General features: G+C 43.8%; 2 protein-coding genes across 6 annotated transcripts in view; one reads left to right on the plus strand and one right to left on the minus strand.

Annotated features, from left to right (window-relative positions):
- The window catches only part of LOC139622405 (ras-related protein ralB-B-like), a 159,415-nt gene that overhangs the window by 26,058 nt on the left and 107,096 nt on the right, over positions 1 to 26,261 (plus strand). The gene's annotated exons all lie outside the window — the stretch shown is intronic.
- Positions 1 to 26,261, minus strand: part of LOC139622374 (zinc finger protein GLI2-like) — a 64,128-nt gene that overhangs the window by 20,480 nt on the left and 17,387 nt on the right. The window contains exons 3-4 of the mRNA XM_071479651.1: positions 9,099 to 9,204; positions 1,310 to 1,512 (exon numbers count right to left, since the gene is read on the minus strand). Coding sequence (XP_071335752.1) covers positions 1,310 to 1,512; positions 9,099 to 9,204 — 309 coding nt within the window. The remainder of the gene's footprint in view (positions 1 to 1,309; positions 1,513 to 9,098; positions 9,205 to 26,261) is intronic.

Genomic DNA, 26,261 nt, shown 5'->3' on the forward strand with positions numbered 1-26,261 from the left:
AGAGAGAGCACCACAGGGCTAAAAACACAGAACACAATGAGGAGGATCACAGTGAGAGAGCAGCTGATTACTGAAACAAAGCTCCAGGTGATGATGGGATGGTATCCTATCTTACATGTCAGATGTCGTGAAGAGTTTGTGAGAAAAAAAGAAAGGTCATCTGGAACACATAAAATCTGATGGCCTCCACATCCAAACCCAAGGCCTTGTCTTTCAACAAGTCATTTGCATTCTCTCCGCTGCAAACAGCCTCCCCATCCTTCCTCCTTTCACACGGCTCTATCACGGCCAGATCTCGGGCACGGACGCTTATTTAAGTTTAAAAGCATTGCCACATTACCACTGACAGACTGTAAAAGAAGATTTATATCCTGCTCTGCTGCTGCGCTCCAATCTGTTATTGTAATTGAGCGCTGAAGAAAGACTTGTCATCACGTCCTGGCAAATTTGGAGGGGGTGGAAGTATTTGCCGGAACTGTTTTTCTTTTATCAATTTCCACAGATTTTCTTTTAGGATCCCCTCTTGGTATCAAAGCACCTGGGAGCGCAGGTCAAGGTTTTTCCACTGTGAGGCCAATTCATCTAATAGTGTTTGTATGTAGCAGCCAGCAGTACCTTTATTTTATTCCCTGCTCCCTGGTGAATATCAGTTTTTGACTGAGCTCCTCTTAACGTCTCTTTTCCTGCTAAAAAATACAAGAACACCACGAGCTTCTCCCGCTGCAGCCGCTTCCTCTGCTTCAGGTTTTTACATACTGTGATGTTTACTGTGATGCCTCATCACAGATCATTATGACATGTCCTGCTCACTGTGAAGCTTTTCAAGGATCTGAAGAGGTTAAAAGATCCAGTATTTCAGAAGATTAATTACAATAAATTATTAGGGAACAATGAGAAAAAGTAATTTATCTTGGAACTCTTGGCTGACACAGCTGAATAATGAATCTGTGGTTGAAACAATGTTGGGATAATAAATCTTTTAATGAATTTAGAATCACGTCTCAAGAGTTCTTCTCACCCTGTGAATAAAGTGATTCATAGAAATGTGGAAACACAAATGTGTGTTGATTCCAGGGTAAATCTGAGGGGTCATACAACAACATGAGGGATAGAAATAATAAAGGAAATTCTATTTTTTATTTTCTCTAAATTGAATATATTTACCTCCTCACCCTCTAAAAATCCTTCAATGAAACAATCCCAGAAAGAAAATCAGAACTGCTCTGAGTTGAGCTGGATGAAGCTGTAATTAATAATGACTGGAGAACAGGATCCACAGCTGATGACAGCTGCTGGGCAGTGAACTTACAGTCAGCTGGGCTGAGTCCTCTGGCTGCTGAGATCATGGACAGGGTGGGGCTGCTGTGCACAGAGCGCAGGTAGTGCTCCATGTGAGGGCTGACGTAAGGGTGAGGTGGGCTGAACGGAGAGTCGCCGGTCGCCACGGCAGCAGGCGAAAGACGGATCAGGGAGATGTCAGAGATGACAGGGCTGCCAGCCAAACCTGCAGGGCTGCAGAAGAAAGTGAGACATTAGTGATGTGGTGTCATAATTAGGAAAACAGTTCTTTAACCAGAAAGGCCTTCATTAAAGCCTCTATAACATCAAACCACGCTGCTGAGGTGCCTCACGACACGTGAAACTGTGAGACTGACCGATGAGCTCACAGTCACAGGTTGCTTTTTTTGTTTGAGATAAAACGAGAAGTGTCTTCCGGTCATCACTGCCTCGACTGAAAAGAAAAGAAAGTTCATCAGTAAAAACCACAGAGGAAGAAGAAAAGGGAAAGGATTCACAGAAACATCGACCAATCAGCACTCAGCCACAAATGTAGACACAAAACTTGTGCTTAGACTTTGGTTTGGGCCCAAACATCAAACACAGAAGAACAACAATCTGTATTCAATATGTGACGACAGACACTGAGGTGTGGACTGTCCTGGATAAAAGTCTACAAACAGACAGTTTCTGGACAGTGGAGCTCTACACTCAGAGGAAACAGATCCTGAAGCTGCATTTTCTGCAGCGCTTGGAGACTGCGCACCATCAGCATGAGGCACGCTTTGACACGACCACCTGAAGCGCCGTCACACTCAACAAACTCCTCCGGCGAGCGTCTTGAGTAATCCATCTGCAAACCCGATCCTCTGAGCCTCCGCCTCGGTGTGTACACAGACGGCGTTGAGAGTGAGATCACGTCTAACACAGTTCCTCTATCAAGCTTTTGATCTGGGACAGTCAGAGGAAGGGGTGAGATCGGGGTCATAGAGATGAGTAGACAGGGAGGGAGGAAGTGCTGCGTGGCGAGTAACCACAGGGCATTGTTGGTGTCGTTTAACGGTGCTGGCTCATGTGGAGAGAGAAAATACTGCCGGGTTAATAATGGGACGTTTGTCATTTTTGGAAGCTGAGCCTGATTGAAGATGTAACGCTGACACATTGGTCTCAAAGTGCGTCTGAGTTTCAAGCATCAGATTATTGTGTGACTTTGTGACATCACAAAAATAGTTTTCAGATCATTTCTCACATTTCAAGTGAAAGAATAAAGTCCCATTCACAACAGGTTGTTTCACGCTATTAAATGTAATGAGTTTTTAACAGATTTCAAAGGTTAAAAAGTCATGAAACCTCAGCATATGATTAAAAAGATAAAAAGTGATTTTGAGCAGGATTTTGTGATTTAATCTGTCAAATATTTTCTCTCCAGTTTGATTCTAAAAGGTGTTTAAAATTAATTCATGTCTCAGATCTTTGTGTTGGCCTTTCCTCAGTGTTTACCAAATCATTTCTGTCTCCTACCTGGAGAGACTCCTCCCCCCACCTCCATCATCCAACATCCAACAAAGGCTTTATTAGCCTGCAGACGGACTGTTGGATTGCATCACGAGTGAGGCAATGTTTTTCTTTCTCTCTGTGCAGAAGATAAAGATCTGATTTTCCACCTAAAAAGATAATACCTGCCTGAGTCTGTTTTAATAATTCATGTTCTCATCATGTAACAGTCAGCAGGTGAGCTCTGTCTGTCTTTGAATCCAGTCTATGAGGGTTTGTTTACTGTGATAACAAGCTCCTCCAACAATCAGCCTGAATCACATGAAGAATATAAATATGTCTGTCTTTACATCCAGCCTGAAAACTTTTACTTAAGCAAGTGTCTGCTCCTTAGAGGGGAGGGGGCGCTTCGGAAGTGATCGCAGTGAATAAGTCATGTAATATTCACATTCTCAGAGAGGAGTCTGGCTGCGGGTGAGTTTTCTGGGCGTCTGTGTGGCGTTGAGCGAACACAATGCTCGACCTTCAGAGCGTATCCGGGTCCGGCGCCGGGCAGCAGGCAGAAACAGGAGGGAGCTCTCCTGGAGAGGCAGACATGAACCCAGCTAACATCCACCAGTTCAGATCGGCATGCTGCAGTTTGAGCACTTCATTTACATGCTCAGCTCTGATTGGGCAGAGTGTACACCACTCTACAAAATAACTGTGTCTTTCCTGGTTGTGATTTATTCAGTGTCTGAACTTCTAGATGTTCCTCTGTTGAGAACTTGAGCTCAGTCTCTAAAATGTGAATCTATTGAGTGATGTGTGGATGATGTGAGACGCCGGCAGCGGGGCCATGTGTGGCTGAAACGTCCCCAACACACTCAGTGTATTTAGTGGTGAGATTTAAAGGGAGTTAATCAGGCATGACGCCTCTCACACCTCCTGGCAGACATGACCTTATCCTCTGTTCTTTTTACTGCTGTTTACATTTGTTTTTCATGGCGCAGGCTGCAGCCGGTGCTGTCATGATATCGGTCCCATTAATGAGGTGCGTGACTTTATGGCTGTGTGAAAACACACACTCAGCACCAGACTCCAGGGTCACAGAGACGTGTGATTAAAATGTAGATGATGGAGATGCTGATGTCGTAATTGAAGCTTTTGAAAATTTGGATGAGTTTCAACAGAAAACTGTTTATTAGGTTCCACCACTTATCTGCAGCAGGTTTGTCTCATCACGGTTATTTCTGTTTTAGCTTTTAACCTGTAGGTAACACACTGTAGACAGACTGAGTCATCGGTGAGTGGAGCTCACACTTAAAGACTTGTCTGTTTACTTTTTAAAGGAAGAGAGGCTCAGATCCTCTCCTCTGATTGGCTGACTGACCTGTTGTTACTAGAGCTCCAGAGAGAAGCCTGAGAGAGGAGAAACTACACTCAGATGGTTTTAGGTTCTTAAAACCACAAATATATCTTCTTCTGGACAACAACATAATCATAAATGATCTTTTTGTAATAACATGCTGCTTTGTTATTTTGGACCTGGCTGGAAATATTTGAATTTTATGTGATAAATTACTCAGAGTGATGAATTGTTTGGTAAAGTTATGTTGTTATCTGAGGTATGTGTTTTATACAGACATGAGAATGGCGTTCCTCGAGATGCTTCTGAAATGTTTCTTTTTGTTTGTGCCGGCTGGACGAGTGTTTGTGTGTGTGCACACGTGTGTGTGCTGAGTCTCTTCTGCGACACCAGAGATGAATTACAGTGTGACAGCGAGTCTCGTCTCCGGTGTCGGGGCTCAGGGAGCTCTCTGATTTAGATAAATCACGTCGTCCAGTGCACGGCTGAATAAACTCCCACTGTAGGTTTATAAGTCTGCTGCGTGAAACGGACGCCTCAAACTTAACAGCCCCCCCCCCCCCCCCCCCCCCAACTCATGAAACCCCCAAACGCCTTCCTCCTCATGCAGGGGAAGAAATGACCTAGATACAAACAAACAGTTCACAGTGCTGCAAATCATGGCCTCCTTAAAAAGTCATTTCATCATCTCATCCTCCAGTTTGCTTTGTCCTCAAAGCTGGACCAGATTTTTTATCCAATAACTTTAGTTTGCAACAGTTTTCACACTCGGTCTAAATTTTTCATGTCACCTCAGGTGCACACTGAAGCTGAAACTTGTTTCTTCTTAATGCAGCCGTGCAGCAGTGATGATTCTGACACTGAAGCAGCAGAATCACTTCAGCATCAGAGCCCAGGTTGATACAGGACTAAGAAAGAACCAAACCAGCACGTCAGCTGATCCTGACCAGCAGCTGACCAACACCAGCAAACAACCACATGTTTGAGTTTGTGTTGTTACTCTGAAATGTCTGACAAGTTGAGCACCTGTGTCAAAATCCAGTATTAAGACCTTCATAATTTCCGTTTTGTTCTTTATCCCTACATGAAAGTGCCTTTAATCACATTATCACACAACAAACATGGAGCCTGACAGTGTTACAGCATAGAAGAACTGTTGACATGTCATGGAGAAGGGGAGGAACTGGGGGCCAGCAGGAGCCCAGCAGCTCAGTCCTGTCCTGAGCAGGTTTATCCGAGCGTGCAGGCAGCAACACTTGGATTCACCGTGTTAAACCAGGAACTCTGTGTGTTTGTTTGAAACAGCAGTTTGAAACATGTTCAGAGTGAAGCTTCTGTTGTGCTGTGGCTCTCTGGCGAATGTCTCTTCAGGGCAGGGAGTGTTTGAAGGATTAACAGAAGATCTCTGTGCTATACAAACACAACACAGTGTTTTTCAGGAGTCCTTTAGAACTTCACTGCAGGGAGCTGCAGGCTGAAGTTTGGGGCACTCACACTGTAGCGTCGAGATCCCAGCACTGAGGACGGAGATCATTTTATGCCAGATGAGACTGTGTTTGTGAAGGTGGAGTTTGTACGTGTGTGTTCCTACAGTAGCTGTGCAGATTTCATCCTGTCATGAACTGTCATGAACAGGCCAGAGTGGAAACGGTCTCCTGAAGGTCTACAGAAGGTCCAGTGTTTCTCCCTCTGAACTGAAACTGCTCTTTGAGAAAAGTTAAGAACTACAGGTTTGAGTCGTAGTATCAGGCCTGTGACAGATCTCATCTCAGCTTCTTCATGTTAGTGGTTTCTGGGCTCACTCTGTCCACAGAGACGCTGTTACAGAGGAGGAAATGCCCCCCCGGTTCCTCTTCCTGCCTCGTCCTGCAACTTCCTTGCCTCACTGTCATTTGCTGGCGATGGCGAGGGAAGACAAACCGTCCTCTGTATCCGGGGGAAGAGGGAGGAAAAAAGAGGCTTCCCTTCGGCTGCTTTTTATGACAGGCTTGACAAAATAACCAGCCCTCTCATTACAGTATATGCAAACAATGATAAAGGGGACGGCGCGGAGATGTCATGTTAGACAATCAAGGAGGGGACCTCTGACACGCTGCCACGAGTGTATAATAAAGTGCCGCACCAGGCGACAAATGACACCGCACTTAATTTGCTGCGCAATGTTCCTGTAATTAGGTGAATTTGGCACAGGCAGGGGGGAGCGACAGCTAGATCAAGGTCTTGATGAATTAGGGGTCCACTGTCAAGATCAAATCACATTAATCAAGGTGGCCGAGTCCACGGACAGCCACCCCCCCTCTCCTCTCCTCCCCCTCCCTCCACTCTCCCAGCCGGTGTGATGAATAGCCCTGCTTCCGCCAGGCGCGAAGTATGCATCACCATCAAATCTGTGAATTTAAATGTAAGAGTACTATTTGGAGAATTCTATTGACTTTTTTTGTCCCGGTGCCAGTTTTTCTTTTGTGATAAAGTAACTTTGAACCTTGTGTTCTGTTTCAAACTGTGTCACAGACTCAGCTGCACTGACTTACATTTAAAGACTGTTTGCACTTGGATTAAAGCAGAGGTCGGCTTTGTTGTTATACACACTCCTGTTGTTGGGATAGTGATTCATAAAGTCACTTTTCTATGAGCAGCAATTAAAATAACAATGAACAACAACACTTGAGTCTGAGAACACACAACCACATTTCCTGAAACCCAACTCTCATATTTTCATTTTAGAATCTTCTCCCTGGTGCTTCACTGCACCATAACACACTGTCCAAATGAGTCCTTACTTCCACCTGCATTACACCACGACAAAAGGAAACTGAGCAAAAAAGAACAAGATATTTGCTAAATCAGTCTCATCACACAGTCCATTCAGTAGCTTTTCAGGAGCTTTTGATTATGTCAAACAATCCTCATCAGTTGATGGACTTTGTCATGGAAACGTAGATGTTTAAATTTATGTTTTTCATAGAATGAACGTGATTCAAAGTTTTTTCTTGACCTCAGAAAGACTGCAGCTGCTGAGAAGCGTCTGATAGAATCAAGAGCTTCAGAAAAGAAATGTATATATATAGATAGATATATTTTCCAAGCCACTACAAGTGTCATTGTGTCCTGAAATTAACTGAAACCAAAAACACACACACAACAGTCTGCAGTACGGTTCGGGAGGATCTGAGGCACAAACACTGGTTTGGCTTTTGAACAAAAGCAAGAAAAGGGGATTTTTCAGTGGACCAATGGTTCCTGATACAAATAACAAATCTGTACAGTTGAATTTTGTAGAGCACAGTGTATATAACACACTGTGTTTTCTTTACAAACGGAATTTCCCTCAGGAAAATAAATGGGATTGCATTTCTTATTGAACCCCACAGCAGCCTGAAGTCGGACTCACCACCAGCACTGCAGCAGCACATGCAGCCTGCACCGTGACCTCTATACTCCGGGAGTTTAATTACCGCGCTAGCTCGGGGGCAACACGGCCTGCGCCACACAGATTAGTCCACACAACAAGCCATTAATGAATATAAAGAGGTGCTGGACGGAGGGTTGGATGTATTATGTCATCAGTGATGGATCCGGCCCTGCTGATCGCTGCTAATGGAGGGAGCTGCAGATTGATACCAGCCGACCGGCAGAGATTAGTTTATTTTTTACCTTCTATCCAGCAACAGAAGTGGAAGCAACTGAGTACATTTACTCAAGTACTGTCCAGATGTTTCATTTCAGCTGCTTCCACTTTTTCATTAGAATTTGCATTTTGCAGTTGGAAATTTACAGTTACAAATTAAACATGTGATCAGTTTATTAAATATGATGCATTGTTATAGGTTAAACCAGAGGTTTTCATATATTAGCTTGAGACCCCTTTGTATAAATTGGTGCCAACTTGCAGCTCCTTGTCAAAGGTTGTAGACAGGGCAGGTCTGACAGCTGGTAAAGCCTGAACCTCCTCCAGAGTCACAGACCCTGGGGGCCCAAAAAGCTTAGTTTTTGCTCATATGATCAATTTCAATCTTTTAGTACAGATCTAATGAAAATATAGCAGATTTCAGGTAAACAACCAAATCCTGCAAGGTTGGATGGTGGGTCCAGGTGGGCGGGGCTTGGGGTGTGGCTGAGGGCAATGACTGCTTTGTTGTGACATCACAAAGTTCCAGAAGTCCTGACGGCTGGTTTTAAGGCTCAGTGTCTGAATACAGGCTGTGTGCATTTCTCTGTGGACTGAGGCTTTGATACTTTCACAGTATTAATATAGAACCTAGACCTGCTTTATAATCACAAACACATGCACATCTTTAGACTGGATGGAGCTTCAACAAACAATATTTAATACCAGTCGAAGCTCTTCTGCTATTACACTGAAGCCTAAATCCATCCAGTGCAGATTTTAAAATGTCTAATTAAGTAAAAACAAACAGAAACATCAGGGAAGAAGAATAATATAGATTTAACAAAGGACCTAAGGAATGATGCTGAATTTACTAAGTAACTATTCAAACGTAGCAATAAGTCAACTTCACTCTTTATCTCTGTCTGAAATTTTCCCAGTTTGGATCCCAGCAGCATAACTTCACAGAGCGAGCTGACGTCTCGATGCATCAGAGAGTTTCACCCCCAGATAGCTGTAGCCAAAAGAGCGAGGCTTGCCCACATAATCAAACTGTATCGGAAACAAGGGGTGCAGAGAGGAAATTTTCAGAACCAGCATTGATTATTCACTTTGGAAGTCAGCATGTTGTCATCTGCTTTTGATACTGAACTTGGCGAAGGCTCAGCTCTCATCAGCCCCTGCTAACATACACTCGCAAGCAAATCCTCCGGAGTTAAAAAAAGGAAAACAACCTCTGCGCTGCAGCGCTGTAACTGAAGATGAAGTAACGATTTGCATCAAAAAGATCTGACGATTTTAACTTGGTTCAACCTGTGTCTGAGTTGTCTCATGTAGAAATATTTACCCAACAGAAAAAAGGCCACTTACCCGTGCATGGCGTGCAGAGCGTGAGGCTCGTAGTGGTATCGTCCCTCATGATGGCGCATGTCAATCGGGATCGGCGTGTGGAAGGTGGGGAACATGTGGTGGGGGGCTGCAAGAACAGAAAAGCAAAGAAGAAGAGAGAGTTAGATGAGGGAGGGAGAGAGAGGATACTTCAAAAAAAGAGCTTGCCTTTCAAAACAAAAAAAGAGAAATTTCAAAGGCAAAAGGGCTACAATAAAGCAACATGAATTTCAGAGCAAGCTGAGCACTTTCGTGTAAAATATTGGCACTATCACACAAGAGAAGTGGAATAAATAAATAATCAAAGTCATCCTAAGAAATCCTACATCTTGAACATAAAAGATATCCAACCGGGCTTTTGACAAAGACCTGCAGCTAGACAGTCTTTGAACTAGACGGGATGATGGACTGTGTGGAGAGAAGCTGCAGCCCCGACTCAAACTGGGACTGACAGCACTGGGAAAAGCTTTCTACTGCTTGTACTCTTCCCTCTTCTCGTCCAAACAGCCCGAGTCTCCTCTGGAACTGCAAACAAGCACAGCCAGGCTCACACAACGCAGCTACCCCCCCCCCCCCCCCCCCCCCCCCCCCCCCCCTTCCGTGTCCATGAATTTGACTATTTGATTCTTGTTTTCAGGATGTAGTGACTCTCAAAAGTGAACCAAGACTTATGCAACGTTCTTGACCTTCATCTATCTGAGCCACCAGGTGAGAAAATGAAGGGACACCTGCAGTCCTTCATTAGACCTCATAACGCAGGGTTAGTTTTAACAAGACTAGTTCAAAACCTTGTATGTGCCTGACTTTATATCGTCTGACAACATCACTGAACACAAATTAAAGACAAAGACTGAGCTGTGATTTACTTACTTATAAAATTTCTTATTTTCTTTATTTCTTAACAGGACTTTTATTGCTGTGTATTGTCTCACTTCCTGTTGTTCTGTTGTTTACATCTCTTTCAGATCCACTAGTGTCTTCATTAGTTAGCAATGACTTTTTTTGACATCACTGTGGATGTCTGATGAGATCAGGCTGTCACAAGTAGATTTCTTCCACCTCTACTGTCCTCTTTAGTTTGTGTAATCAATCCCTGCATTTGTCCACTTCACATGTGTCAAACCCACCTGAAGAGGAAGCCCAGGTTCTGTGATAAAGGTGCCTTTCTGCTTCCAATTTAACCCGTTTCCGTTTAACAGTCGTCGGTTTTAACAAGCTCTGTATGTTTCATCGTGCATCCTTTTAATGGCCCTTTTTATTTTTCATTAAAGCCCTGTTTTTCTTTCATGGATTCTTCTTGGATCTGGGAAGTTTACCCAAAACATCAGAGCTAATTAGCTGCTGCGATAACCTGAAACCACAGAAGATGTCGTGTCTTTATTTTACCACCGTATAAATGAAGCCTTTTGGGCTCTTTAACTCACTTTATGGAGTTATGTTTCTTGTTAACATTTTTCTCAGGTTTTTATTTTGGAAAAGCTCCATGAGGGCATTGCCTAACCCCTCCCCCCCTACATTTCCATCATCATGTCCTCTCTTGCTCGCCCTTGCTACACTTTTCAGTTTTCAGATCCTGTTAATTGCAACCTGGTGTGTCTTGTCTCCGAGCTGCCGGATCGGAGACGACAAGACGAGGAAAAAGATGGAGAGAGAGGAGGGAGAGGTGAGCCAGCTGATATCTGGACCGCATTAAAATTCTTCCTGTGTCTCACACTCACACACTCACTCTAGTGGGAATCTTGCGGGGTGACCTGGGATTTTCGGAGCGGAGGGGTCAGGGCCACGGATCATTATCCGCTCCCGGCCGAGCGGCAAGCAGGGATAACGGGGCCTCCTGGGGCTCCCAGGGGCCCGGGACCTGAGTGAGTCAGCATTCCAGGTCCATCCCTCTCACTCTGCACCCTGACAGCCTGACAGACAGGCCTGGTCCCTAAGCGCCCGCAGAAATAGCCTCTCTTTACTTCATTTTCGGGTCTGCACAATGGCACCGAGGCCTGATGGGACGAGGCTGGATTCCTTCAGGCGACCAGCTTCGTCTCAACACCGGTGTCGTTTTCCCTTGTCACGGCGCCGCCTGAGCCACCTTTAGTTTGGAAGAAGACATGATTCAGAGGCTCTGTCTTGATGTGAACTCAGACTCCTCGGTGCTCTTGACTGTGATGTGTCTGCAGGCTGAGTTTTATTATTACTGATGTTATTATTGGTGCTTTCACTTGTGACCTATCGCGAGCAGCCTCTACCTCTGTTTCTCTTTAATCTCTATCTGAATCTGTCTCTATTATTCATCTGTTTCATGATCTCTCTGTCACCTCCTCTACAGCTGTTTCTATCTCTCTCTCTCACTATTTGACATATCTCTATATCTCTACGTCCAACTTTATTTCTCAGTACCATTAATTTTAACTCTATATATTTATCTTCACCTCTATCTTATATCTCTATTGCTATTTGTATTTGTTTTTCCATTATACCTATCTCCATCTATTTATTTCTGTATGTGTCACTAAATCTCTATCTATCTCTATCTCTATCCTTCCTTTCTTCCTTCCTTCCCTCCTTACTTCCTTCCCTGAGGCTCTGTGACCAAACTGACCGCCCTCTCTCCCAGACATTCTCCATTGTAATTTTAGTGTGGTATAATTACCCTGTGTCTGACTGCGTACACTGTGTAGGCTGAGTGGAGCGGAGAGGGGAGTATGTATGTGTGTGAGAGTGAGGGAGAGCTAAAGGGCCCCATTCAAGGAGCAGCTTCAGTTAATGCACCATTCATAACAGCTGGGGGTGAATTATATAGAGGGGGTCGAGAGGGGGGAGACAAAGAGCTGCTAAATCTGGGTCACCGAAACATGATGGTCAGAGAGGAGAGGAAGGAGGACGTCTTTCAGTCCTTTGCTTGTAAAGGTCACAGTACAACAGAGTAAAAATACTCAACTACAAGTAGAAGTCAAAGTATGCAAAGTTAAAATACTCACTAAAAATACTCAAACTGTTTATACTGTTTTATAACTACCTCCCATCAGATCTGAAGTGTGCTGATAGTTACAGTACATGTTTTCACCGTCATGAAATACACTACACAGAGTCACAGCAGAGCAGAGCAGTGGGATTCTAACAGTCCCTACAAAAACTGAAAACAGGAGTAAATGACTTGTTGCCGAGGAGTTTTGTGTCACAGACATTTCTGGGCTCAGATTTCTCCACAAGAATGACCCTTCCAGTTTGGACACGTTGGACCGGGAGGAAGTAATTCAACCAGTCATCGTCCCCTTGTCAGGTATCCAGCCTGTCATCCAGGCTGAGGTTTCCTCTGCGGCCCTGGGCCTGGGCCAGTCAGCTCGGCCCTGCCGTCCTGGCCGGGGGATTGACCATGCAGCCTTATTCCATCACAGAGACAGCTCCATTGTTCTGCCGCCACAGGAAGAACAAAAGGCGAGCGCTCATGAGAGTTCAAGAGGCACATTTACCTGATTCACTGGGCCCCGATCCCCCCCGGGGCGTACGCAGCGTCAGCCAGTGCTGCCGTGCACCCGCTTAGGCTCCAGCCATCTATTAGTCTTTGCTTGCTAACATTTGTTTTAGCGTCTGGTGGAGCGCTGCCGTTGGCCGACTACAGTTTTTCAAAGTCAGCCCCCCCTTCTGTATGCACACAGCAGAAACACTGTTGTTCTGTATCACTGCAGAACGTTATCGTAAAGTTTGGTATGAGCAACATTCAGGCCTTAAATGATCTGTACAGTAACACTGCTGCAAGACTCAGCTGTTACTGATCATGCCAGACAATCTTCCTTTAAACGATGAGAGTTCGGTCAAAAAACCTTCAAATTCCAACATGGAAGTGTGTGGGGGAGGGGGTTCAGACGCTGTTCATTGATCTGACAAGCACTTTGTTTGAAGTAAACTGACTCCTGAAGAGGTTTTGGCCTATACGTTGTTCAAGCTTTTGGAGGCTTGTAAGAAGTTGATGTCAAAACAGAAAAATTAAACTGAATTTTTTTTGCAGGTTCACAATAAATGTTAAGAGCAGATGTAGGTGGGGAAACCACAAATGTGAACGTTCCCTGACTCAGCAGAATCCAGTCTAACACTCCTCCCCCTGCAGATTGTATAGAATACTTCAAAATAAGAACTGATTCTGATTCAGCTGATATTGTCTGAGGGCTCCTCTGCTTTCAAGATCTGATAAAATATATTTATTTATATTTCAACTCCCTTTTGTGTTGGTTATCTGGAGATTACTTTTACATGATTTTACACATCTGGTTAGTAGTTGTCACTCTGTCCTGCCTTTCTTGGAGATACCCTGTGACCTTGAAGGTCCAATGAACCAGCAGATCAATACTCTGACCCCATCAGTGATTCACACTGGAACAGCCAGACTGAAAGATTGTGTTATTCTGAAGGCCAAGTTTTCAGTGACAAAAGTATTTACACCAAAGGATGTCAGACCTCTGAAGTGGAATCCTTTCTGTCTTACTCAGCCTGTGAGGGGGGGACTTTGAAGATCTTGGCAGGAAATTGCAGCAGAAAAAGTTGGCTCATGTCCCAAATACACAGACCGCTGCACTCAGGCCCTCATACTGCACTCAAGGTGTTTGATCATAATATCTTCACATGATAACAGTTCTGTTTGGTCTGTTTTATCAAACACAAGCAAAAAATGTAAATGCATCACTTCCTGTTCAGCAAAGCTTTTCCAGAAAATAGTGAGGAGTTGTTGCGGATCACGTCACAGCTCGTGTGTAAACTAGATCCAAGTTAAATCATTTTGTTTCTTCAGTCGGAGAGAACAGAAAACAAACACAAATTACTACCTTTAATAACCACCTTTAAATCAGATGGATTTGTTTTTGGTATCTCTTATAGGAGAAGGTAGTGGTGCAGCGTCTCATTCAAAGAAACTGCAGCTCTGTCCACATACTTTTGGCGATACAGTGTATATTTATTCTAAATTGTATAAACATTTTTCAACTTTTCAACTATCCATCCATCCATCCATCCATCCATCCACCTGCTCTCGATCCAGGCTGAACCACTGTGTGGCTGCAGTGAGGTGGCCCCGATGGCAAACCACCACAGGGGCGAGTTACTTATCAGCCTTCGACAGCTGGGCTCAGGCCACGTGCTAATAACCTCCACGCATCACTGGGCTGAAGGTGAGCACGCTGCGGCTGGCATTAACCAAACGAGGCAGACGGCGAGGTAGCTGCTGATGGGCCTCCTCTGCTCACCGTGTCACGAGCGGCATGTTGTTAGCATGCTGTTTGTGTAATTTAGGTACTTAAAAGACTGCGAGGGTTCAAAGACTGATTGTGCCGTCGTGTAATCACCCACCTCCAATGCATGCCTGATTTATCACCCCCTCGCTTAATAGCACTGCTTAACACACAGGTTTGTCCAGATTAAGTAATTACCTTAAAGCAAAAGTTTATTATCTTCTTCGACGGGCCGGTGATAAAGGTTTGCTGTCGAGGGGATCCAGAGAAAGGGCTTGTAGCTGGTGAATGAGAGCGATAATTAAAATACAATGAATTAAATCGTCGCTTCTGGGGCTGTCACCATGCTCCCCAGCTAACATCCATATTACCCCGCTGGCACCCTTGCTAGGAGGGCGCCTGGGATTATGCCTCACCCCAGACTAGTCGAGCCGCTGAATGGGAAATTACTCCAATGGGCCATCTGTAAATTAAACAAAGACCTAGTTCTTCTCCAAAATGAGGAAGGAGGAGGGTGAGGAGAGGGGAAAAACCTGAGCTAAGAATAACACCTGAGCACAGGCGAGTCAGTTTTACACATTAGCTCTGTGAGGGTCTTGTTGTGATGTCTTAATGAGGTGGAGGCCTCTGCAGATACAGATGTTGGAGGAGAGAGAGAACGAGAGAGAAGGAACACAGGGGGAATCTTGAGAGTGATGCGCCTCGTCCTCTTTGTCGTGGTGATGAATACGTCGCAGGTGGAAGCGGAGGACCTCACCAATCCCCTGATTGTCACCGAGGAGGCCCGGACCTCCACTTCGATCTACCAAAATAGATGGAGGTCTGCACTGTCGCGTCAGCACTCGGCCGCCTCCCGTGTCGATAAACACTCCACTGCACGCTTGAGACAATCTGCTGAAGCAGGACTGCCTCTATTTTTCGACCCAGCTGCTCCCCTGGCTCCGCTCTCCTAACCAGCTTTATTTTACTGTGGGCTGTGTTTGTTTGACATTGTGCTGCTGTGCGTGATGGAGAGCAGACCCCTGGCTGACTTCCTCAGTTTCTCTAAAGATGGGTCGCACCTCTCCATCTTGAATAAACGTCTTCAAACAGGCACAGCAGGAAACCTGAAGAAGCTGTGTTTTAAATCTCTAACTCAGGTGGGAAATCTGAGGGAATGAGAAATGAATTTCTGTCCACCAGAAGCAACTGAAATCCTCTATTAGGGTTTGAGGATTGTTAACAAACCAAATAAACTTTTTTCTGAGGAAAAATTTCTAAAAATACAAGAAATCTAAACAAACATACAACAACAAAAAAATTGACTTATTTTTAGACTGAATCACTGTGAATTTGACAAACCCAGTTTTGTGTCCATGTGTGTTCTCAGCAGAACTTCCCTGCATGAAACACAACATAGAAAACATGTATCTGCAAACTGACACTGCAGAGGAGCGATCCTGTGGTCAGACTGTCCCTCTCCAGTGCCTCCTCCCACCACATATCATGGCCTTTGTCTTCACACTCTGGACTCTGCCTCCACACAAAGCCCCCTTCACACACTTCAAAATGACCTTTCCCAACAATACTTCTCACTCCTCTCTCCATCTTCTTTTCTCTGCTAAAGAGAAGCATGTGGGAGATGGCTTGAGAGAAAACAATGGAGAAAAGGAGACAAACCTAAAGGGAATTGACTTTCTAATCCTGATTAGCACTTTCCCACTGCTGAGGACCTTTCTCTGGTGCATATATCTTCAGGCGCGAACATACTTAACGCTCCCGCCGAGAGCAGTGGACTTTTCTCCGGTCGTGTGGTCGTGAATGAGGTTCCAATCATACTACAATTCAAGGCCTCCTTCAGTCTGGTGTTCCACGCATGCGCATTTCCCAATCCACACGCTGTTGGTGGCAGTAATGCACCACAACGGTGTGTGTCAGCCACTATAAAAATAAAGAAGTAGAAGAAGAGAGATTCAGGCTGCACACACACGTATGGACTATCGTGGACATGTGGGTGCAGAGAGCAAGAATTGGCCTTTAGTGATGAGTGCAGACACCTTTTAAAAACATTTTTTTAATGATGTAATGGGCATGGTTTTATGACTTCTCAATATTTTGTCACGATGCTGATAGTGAAAAAGACCTTTTCATTTCTTTTTACACCAAGGAAAACAGCACTGCTGTAAGAGACGAAACTTAATCTGCTCTAACTACAGGAAACTGCACCAAGAAGTTTATGGGACGGAGACAAGGAGCAGAGCATAATGAAACAAAATCCAACTACAGTATCATCTCATCTGATGATCATATTCAGTCTTTTCTTTGTGTTCTTGAACACCAGAGAGGAGGAATTGCAACACTGAGCTCCCATCACTTTGAGCTGAAATTACAAGATCTGTACTCTGATTTGTTTTGACGTCCCTCACCGCTGAAATCTCCGCCCCGGTGCGATGACACGTTACAAAAACTCTCCCATAAACAGGCCACTCAGGACGTCATCTCAGTTTAGTTTACAAGCCTCAGCTGGCTTGTAATTGAGCCGAGTGAACCGAAGCGTTTCGTAAACACAAATTTTGCTTCAAAGGTTAAGAAATGAGAAAAAGGACTGTAGGTGTGATTACACCCTGTGAGACACTACCAGGTGGACCTGTCTACACTGATGCTTCTCTTGTCACAGCCTTCTGGTGGAGATACATGTTCAGCAGTGTCCTCAGGCCACACCCACACCAAGCTGATTGAATCTGAAAGGTCATCGCTCCTCTCTGCTCTGGCCTTACATCAACACTAAAGCCCAATTCAGACTGGATTTAACATAACATATGATTTGAAGGTCGCATATTTTACTCTCCAGTGTTTTATCTGAAGTGTTGATCTCCATCAGATGATATATTTTTGGTTTTAAGAACAAAAACCATCTCAGTGTAGTTTTACATCTCCTCTCTCAGGCTTCTCTCTGGAGCTCTAGTAACAACAGATCAGTCAGCCAATCAGAGGAGAGGATCTGAGATTCTCTTCTGGTTCTGAAACTCAAGCTCCTCTGTAAGATCACAGGCCCTGATGGTAAATGGCTCATTTTCTATGCAGACTTTGATTTCAAACTACAGATATCTTGCTGATGAGCAGGAACTTTGTCAGGAGTGTGTGGGGGTCATTGTTTGGTTTAGTCAAACCACAGCCAGTTTAACCACAAGGCCTTGGTTTAAAACAACATGTACATGGTCTTATGAACTGCACCAACCCAATCAGGCTGCACAGAGATGAGCAAAGAGCTAAACAAAACAGGTCTAAAAGTAGCCCTAAACCGTGAACACATTTTTCAGAAGCAGCCTTTGTGAGTCTGTTGTTACGCTCCACGCCAAAGCACGCAAACCCCGCTGTCATGAAGCTATTTGTCTGTGAGTAAAGACAGCTGCCGCAACATGGAAAAATAAGAGAGGAGGAGGATTTTTACGAGGAACAAAGCAGTTTAAGAGAAGTGTACTTGATGAAACATTTGTTCTGGACAAATTTTAGGGTGCCTGAGCAGAAAGTGAAAAGGAATGTCCAGCTGCGAAAGCTCCAAACTACTCTTCCTCCAACCATCTCCTCATCTCTGTATCCCCCACAAAGTCAGCAGGGTCTGAGACTCTAATCTGAAAATGCTGCATCAAGTCTTCTTTACTAAAAGATACAATACGTTGTTTCTTATGGCCCCAAAGTAATTTTCTGATCTGAACATTATCTCCTTCATATCACTATGGCTAATCTGCCAGTTTGAACAATCGACCAATGGCGTCCCTCTTTTTTGGAGGCCCATCTCAAAAACACTGCATCCACAGTGGTGGACAACAAACAAGCACAAACTCGCTGTAACCAGCAGTAACAACACCTTAGCTCCTTAGCAGGGTGAGGTATTGATCTGGCTCTGGATGAGGATGAGGAGGGGATTTTGTAAAGGCCTGGAGCAGCAATGGCCGGCCTCCCTCCTCCCTCCAGCATCTCATCCCCAGTGGGCGACCTCTGACCTGCAGGATTCAGCTGCTGAATAGGGACGGCGAGGACCACAAAGCCCGGCAAACATTGCAGTGTGTAATGATAAAGTGCTTAGCTGGGGAGAGAAGAAGAGGAGGCCGCCTCACACAAAGAGAGCACGGCGTACAATTAAATGCTGACTCGCACCTCATCTCGTCTCAGCGAATCAGAACAGGACAAAAGCATTTGCAGAAGAGGAGGAAACAAGCTGTGTTTTTTAGGACCTTTTTTTCAAACTGTGCAGGGATCAAGCACACGATTTCAAACGAACAGTCCCTCCTCAAGTAGAACAAAACATGAAATATAAACTGCCTTTCAACTTTGCCCCTACTACATAATGCTGACCAAAAAAAACTGTGTCCATAAAGCATCATTACAGTGATTCATCTTAAAAGTCCCATCTAATGAGTTTCCTGTGACTCGTGAATCGACTTATTAAGAAAGAGATGGTATAAATGAGAGCAGCACTAATATACATATTTCCTGACCTTATTTCAGTCCTTGCTTGGCCTGGTTTGGTGGCTAATTAGCTCGTGCAAACGCCACCAATGGCTACAAGACAAAGCACATCAGGACAACAATTAGTCTAAAAGAGCCATTAGCTTCCTGACCAAATTAGTGGCTCTGCAGAAACTACATACCAGCGTCAGAGCTACAAATACTGGAGATGAAATAAGCATGTCAGCTTTCAGATTCAGAGTAGATCCCTTTGATATTTGGTTTTATCATTGCATTGTTTCCAGTGCTGTTTGTTGGCACATACCAAACGGTAGCGGAGATTTCAGACTAGCTGGTGGATTATATGCTTTTGTACTAGGTTGAGTAAATTATCGTTAACATTTTAGGCACAGAGCATTGGAAAAAAGGAGATGTTTTACTGTAAATATTAAGAATATAGGAATTATTCTAAAAATTCTAGAAATGATTTTCTATTATTTATTTTTCTAGAAATTATAGAAATTACCTATCTAGAAAAAAACCTCATAATTACAAAATTTTTATCTTTATAATTAGGAGACAAACATCAAGTAATAACAAAATTATTAATAATTCGGATATGTTAAGTCATAAATATGAGATATAGTTTTTTTAACTAGTTAATTATTTGTTATAATTACGAGATGCAAACATCCTTTTTTCCTATAGTGAATGCATGATGCTGTAACATTTGAATCTGCAGCATCACTGCTGTGCTTAGTTTGCTGACCGCCTCTGGAAACAGGTAAAACTAAAAATAAAAGCTCACAGGATTTGATGAAGAAAAAAATCCAGAACAGGCTGCCAAAACATACATCATTAGGCCCCTGAATCGTGCTAATCCTTCATCACTCACTTCAACACCATGATTGATCCTCCTGACAACAGAAAGCTCAGGGACTACAGTCATTTCTTCTGCAATTTGAGAGACGGAGGGGAAACCCATGATTAGGAAATGAGAGCCTGGCTGAGGGGATTGTTGAAAGAAGGGAGACTCCCTTTCTCCACCAGCCCAGCTGAGTCTGAACGGGGGCAGGAGGCCGCCTGCCGAGGTTTCATGTTGGTCCTCGTCCTCGCTTCGGCTCATGTTACCGCCGGAGCTGGTTGTGTTGTCAGTACGAGGCCCAGCAGACGAGATGTCAGCTGTGATCGAGTTTCCCCGTCAGTAAGAAATGTGTCATTACACCCACACCCAGACAGTTCACATACATTATCCTGCAGCCTGCCACTGCTTCCTGCTGCTCCCTGATGCTCCAGCAGCTGTAGGTGGAGACAGATTGATTTCTGAAGGAACAAGTTGAAGTGTTTTCATGACTGACGTTTAACTTCAGAGGGTCTTGGGCCTCTGTTGATGGCAGGAGACTGACCCATCCAGCTTGTTGATGGTGTCATCTGAACAGCTGTTAAATCATTACTGAAAACAGATCAATCACTGTCCATTCACTCTCACCTAACCCCCCCCACCCCCACCCCCCTCAGCCCACCGTGCTGTCACTTGTAGCCCTTTTTAACTCTGAACAAAAAAACAGCATGTATCCAAGTTACTGTAACTGAGAGACAGAGCTGAAACCAAAACATTCATTTGGAACAATTTTGATCATTGAGTCATTGTTTTTAGTCTTTGTCTTTTTAAGCAACAAGGCCTAAAATTCACCGGTTTCAGTGGCTCCAGAAGATGATTCACTGAGACTTGATGGAATAAAGAAATAATTGATTCATCAAAAAATGAACTGCAAAATAATCCTAACTCACAGCGCTTTTGTAGATCGTGATAAATAGCTCATTTTGGGGTGAAGTCAGCGATGGGAAAATTGTGAGAACGATGGAGCGAGACACCCACACCCCCTTTGAAGAAGTACAAAGACTGAGTATGTCAGTCAGACAGAGAGGGAGGAGACGTCTTCAAGTGGATGCAACACTATGACCCTGTGTGGGTTCAGTGTTGTCAGACCCACTGAAGGCAGTGGGGGGAGTCACCACAGTAACAAAGAGCGGCTGAGAGTGGGATGAGTTTCAATACAGAAAAATAAACCAGAAGAAAAGTTAGACAGTGTTTATTAAGAGGCGGAGGAGAGAAAGCAGCGATGACCCAGCACAGAAGCAAGTCAGTCCAGAATGATTCATAGAAAAACCTCATCAAGTTCATGAACCCAAGATTATGTTCATCCATCTATTCACTTCTGATCTGTACTAACTTCTCCTGCAAAGGGTCACGGGGGGGGCTAAGTCTTTCCCAACATGCACTGGATGACAACAACTGTTAATGTTCTTTAATTCCCTCTGCTGAGTATATTCACTGTGGCTGTGACCTTTGCACCCTTAACTTATACTTATTCCATAACATTTAATGTGCCACAGCAAAAAAGTATCAAGCTTTCAAATTTTCTATTTCACAACACTGTCACAAGATGAAACTTAAATTTCAATTTGTCCTCTTTGATGTTTTTATTGTCTCCATCACCATCAGGACCATCCCTCTGTCCAAACCTTTACAGAGTCATTCCAAAGTGTGAGAACTGATTTCCAGCTCCAACAAAAGCCCTTTTATTGAGGCTATAATCACTTTCATTGCTCTCTGAGTGTTGAACATGAGGCCGGCTAATGGGGAAGCACTTACTTCAGCGTGTTTATGAGGGAAAATATTCCTCAGTGCGGCCGAGTGTTGAATTAAGAAAAGAGCGAAGTCATATTTTACAGTGTTTTAACAGTTGCTAAGGGCCAGTGGCGATGCAGACATGGGTTCGGTGTTTAGGGGGAAAGTTTGCAGCTTTCTGAAACACAACACTTCTCGCTGTCTCTCAGAGCGGAGCCTTTAAAATCTCTGAATGTGACAAGCTGGTGCTTCATAAAGATTTATAATTGGCAGACAAACACCACACTGTGTGTTTATCCTCATTTGCGAGCTTTGATTTCCACTGTAGCTGAGCTAATTAGCTGTTATTGCTAATCTCCAGCTGCTTTCTGCAATACTTACAAGGCAATTAGTCTGCCTCTTCTCATTTCACTGTAACTTTGTAAAGACTTTTGTAGCTCTCAGATGGCAGCTGTGTGCTGTTTCAGAGGGCGGAGGTTCCCGCCTCAGGCCTGTCACTACCTCAGACCTGAAATGTTTGGCCTTCAGAAACACAGAGAATATTTAGCTTGAGTTTATAATAACATGGAATAATTGAGTTTTTGGTTGGTAGCAAAAACAAAAATGATCTGTGGGACTTTTAACATCTGTGCATGTGGAGGTAAAACAAGCTGCAGAGCAAAATCCAAACCAAATCACATCATGATGGACAGCTGAGGCAGGGGGGCTGAATGGATGTGGGAGCCGCCCATTGTTAGTATGAACTCAACCCCCTCCAACTCACATCCCAACCCCCTCATCCTCCACAGCACACTGCAAGAAATGTCCATCTCAACAGGTAATCTAATGCTGTTTTCAGCCTTTTTCTGGACAAATATCTGCCTCCTCCTCTTTGTGTGACATTATCTTACATTAAAACTTCCGTATGCTTCAAACAAAAAGCTTCAAAAGATCAACAAACTGTGTTTCAAATGGCATCCAACAGTTCTGGTTACTTTCCTAAGTGTTTACTGAAAAACAACACAACTCAGAGAAGATATCCTGACAGACTGTCTCATGTCCCAACTGCCCTTTTCTTTCTCCTGGTGTTTGTGATGTTTTCAACTCATTTTTGTCCACACTTTTGTGTGTTTCAAGACTACTCAGTGACACAGGCTTTGTTTCTGAGGCAGATACAGTCTCTGCATCCTTGAGGACAAAGGTCACAGCTCATTATCCCATACACAGGATGTCATGGATACATCCCTCATGCTGAGAATTTGACTCATGCTTTCACCCTCTGAATCACCAGGTCTTCTTCCAGTCCTTTCCCTTCAGTTACCAGCACTTCTCTGGGTGTTTTCATGATTGTTCTCAGTGTTTTCATCATGGCCCTGGTTCTGTGTGCTTCCCTTAATGCTGCTGAGTCAAAACATATTCTCCTGTTGCTCCACTTTTTGTCTCAGCATGGTGCAGGTTTCAGACACTGGCCGATGTGAGGAAATGTGGAGGTTTTTTTTTAGGTTTACTTTATGTGGTTGGTATTTGACTTGGAGGGTCAGACATCAGGGGATTTCCATCATGGCAGAGTGAGGAAGAAGGGGAGAAAAGCCCTGCATCTGAAATATACCACGGTGTCAATCACCAAAACTATAACTTTACTTTCTTACAGTTACTTTCCTAATATTTTTCCTGTAACACCAAGGGTGGCCCTCCACATTGTGGTCGTGCTGGTTAGAACCATAACGAGCTACTAAAGCCCAAAGACAGTTTAATTTGTCTGGGCTTCAGTGGAGAGTTTTAGTGCTCCTTGTTTGTCTAAATGCACTTTGTAAAAAAACAGAGTCTGTATAAACTGTGGGTACGAACTTAGTCAGAAACAAGTAGCTCCTCCATGTTTTAGGGGACACTTGAGCTCCTGGAGCAGAGTGATTAGAAGCACAGTGGTTGTTGCTGTGTGGTGTTGTGGCTGGGTGGATGCACAGATCACATCAGCAGCACATGAGTGGTCAGACCCTTGCTGTTGCCTCGGTGAAACTACAGTAAACCCTCTGTGACGTGGACCAAGATCTTCTTTTGTTTGATTTGTCCAGCCATCAGGACTTCTGTAACTTTGTGATGTCACAACATCGTGTGACTTTGTGATGTTTACATCTTCTGCACCTAATGCACCTTGTTGCATCTGTGCATTAAAAAAAGTACAAGATGAATGAACTTTTCAAAGCTTATCTTGATGGATCGATTGATTCTGAAGCACATGAAATGATGGTTTAACCAACTCTGAGTCTGAATGTGAGCCTGTGGTTTATAAAAGCTCATTAATGACTTAACTTCAATCAACAAATCTCCTGCTGCTACAAATTGCTTTTGATCTTTATCATATTTAGGAATTAGTACGTTTTCATACATGTTATTCTGCTATACACCTGTTTATTTTAGTGGTTTATTTAACGCACTGTGATCCCCTGGTCTCTGAGCCCATTGCAATATGGCCTCCATAGTGACACGTGCACTGATCCCTCTGTTTGCTTAGTGGGTCACAAGTTAAACTAACACACACACACACACACACACACTGCATTTCCACATGTGCAGTGTTTTCACTCAGATTTGTCAGCCGTACCAGTCTGAGTCGAGTCTTCATCAGAGTGTCCCACGCTCCGACATGTTTATATAAGACGATACAGTCCATCCTCCCATCCAGTCCTCTGCACCCCCACCCCCTCCACCCTCATGTGTTTATTATATTTAGGGAGATCTGGAGATCTGTACTGCCTTCAAACAGTGAACTGAGAGGAAAGGTTCAGAATCATTTCAGGTTGATGTTCCTGCTGCAGAATCCTCCAGAAACTAAAAACCAGAAGATTTTCATTTAACCTCTGACTAAACAAGCTCAATTTTCACTTTCAGTCTTAGTAAGAGTTGAGAATAAGTTGAGTTCATGAGGCACCAGTCAGCATGTACTGTGGAGTCTCTGGATGATGAGAGGACGCAGCAGAAGAACAGTTTAACCTGTTACAGCATTAAAACATTGTTAATACCAGGAATCAGCTCAAAGACATGTTTTGTTATATTTCTGTTAATTGTTGTATATCTGCTGAGGAAGGCTGTGTGATGTGACTGAAAGGTCTGACTGAAGGTGAGACTGATGACTGAGCGTAGGAAACATGGACAACATGCTGGCTGTTCCTCAGGTTAACTCTGCAGCCTGCAGAGGACAGACTGTGCAGGAGCCTGTGAACCGCTCAGGCTTCAGGCTGAACTCAGACAAACTTGGGACCTGCCCCTAAACCTCAGAGGCCACCTCTCAGGGGGGGCGGAGAACTAATTTGCAGTCTGGTAGACCAGGAAAGGAGGGATACCAACTAGAAAAAAGGAAAAAGAGGTGGGGGAGTTTTGGCTTAATCCTCTAAAACATCCATATATCGCTCCCAACCGCTCACTCCCCACAGTTGTAAATCTCCAGGAATGTAGCCTGTTGTTTTTGGAATCAGCGCAGGCAAACTTTAATGGCTCTGAGAGATTGATGTCTGGAGACGTTGCCTGAAGCCTGCGGTTGCATTTTTCAGCACTAGGGTAGCTTCAGTCGACTGATGATACTTAGTCAAAAACGCAGAGAATCCTCATCCTCAGGCCCGGTGAGTGGTGAGAACCAAAACACCGGTTGGCTTTACATGAGTGGCCTCCGTGTTGACTGAAAGTAATTATTACCAAGAAAACGAGCCGTTAGCAAACGATGCCTCTGATTTTTTAATTTATTTTTTTGTCCAATTCTCATCTTTATCTATATGTGACTTCAGTTTTTAATTAATCTATTAATTATACAGTATATATATTTTATATATATTCTACATTAATTAATCTATACTTGTGTCTCTTTGCTATCAAAGAATTTTTCTCCAAATAAACATAACTCCAGTCCAGTGTGGGTCCACTTCCAGCAGATTGCGGGTGCTTTTAAAGTAGAATATCTAGGCCATGTTTTTACAAGTTTCCTTAATGACTGTTCTTAAGCGTGAAAACAACTAACAAGTGAGGAGCAACTGAGGGAAGAAATGTATTTTCTTCAAGGAGATTTTCATCCAGTAATCCACCGCCTGTCTATAAATGGACTAAATCTAAGAAAAAACATTTCTGTTTTCATTAGTATATCTAATCTTGAGGTTCCTTAGACCAGCCTTTCCCCCGAGTCAGACTTCAGATAAAACCGGACGAGGGCATCTTGGAAAGTCATCAAGCTAAATGTTTACAAAGAGCCACAGAAATGTCTGTGTGTGTGCAGAAATCCCATTAGTCCAGATGATTGTGTATGCAGTGGCCTCACATATGTGTTCTCCTGTGGAAACAGCCATCCAGAGTCACTGTGATTGCTGGAAAATGGTACTGTGCTGCGGGGGCCATGCACAGGGGCCATGCACGGGGGCCACATGCTGCAAAAACATCTGATTTCAGCCTTAAATTGTCAGGGATCCTGAGCTTCAGTTATTTCAAAAGCTCATCAGCTCTTCCTCGATTAAATGACGTCACCTCCATTAAAACCAGTGGAATCACACAAACGGATGCTTCATACAGTCTCACTGAAAGTTAGCAAATCATCTCAAACCTTGGAAACTTTCAGTTGTTCTACAAAGTGGAGTCACTTCTTCCTCATATCTGATGAGTACGGTTGAAATGTCTTTCACATCATCATCATCGCCTGTAGTGAAGCTGCTGTGGTCTGTCACTGAGTGATGTCACTGTATACTGACAGCAGGCTGTCTCTCATTTTTGACTGAGTGTAGTTTATCAGTTAATGATGTCATAATAGAGTTGTGATGTCACAACAGGATTAATGATGTTGTAAAAAAACTTCTATTAGTCTGTTGGTGTCACTGTGCACAAAGTGTTTAGTGTGATATCCTCTCTTAATGATGT

Source organism: Trachinotus anak, unplaced genomic scaffold, assembly GCF_046630095.1.
Source record: "Trachinotus anak isolate AG129_WGS33_773 ecotype Australia unplaced genomic scaffold, CSIRO_AGI_Tana_v1 ptg000006l, whole genome shotgun sequence".
Lineage (NCBI taxonomy): Eukaryota > Metazoa > Chordata > Actinopteri > Carangiformes > Carangidae > Trachinotus > Trachinotus anak.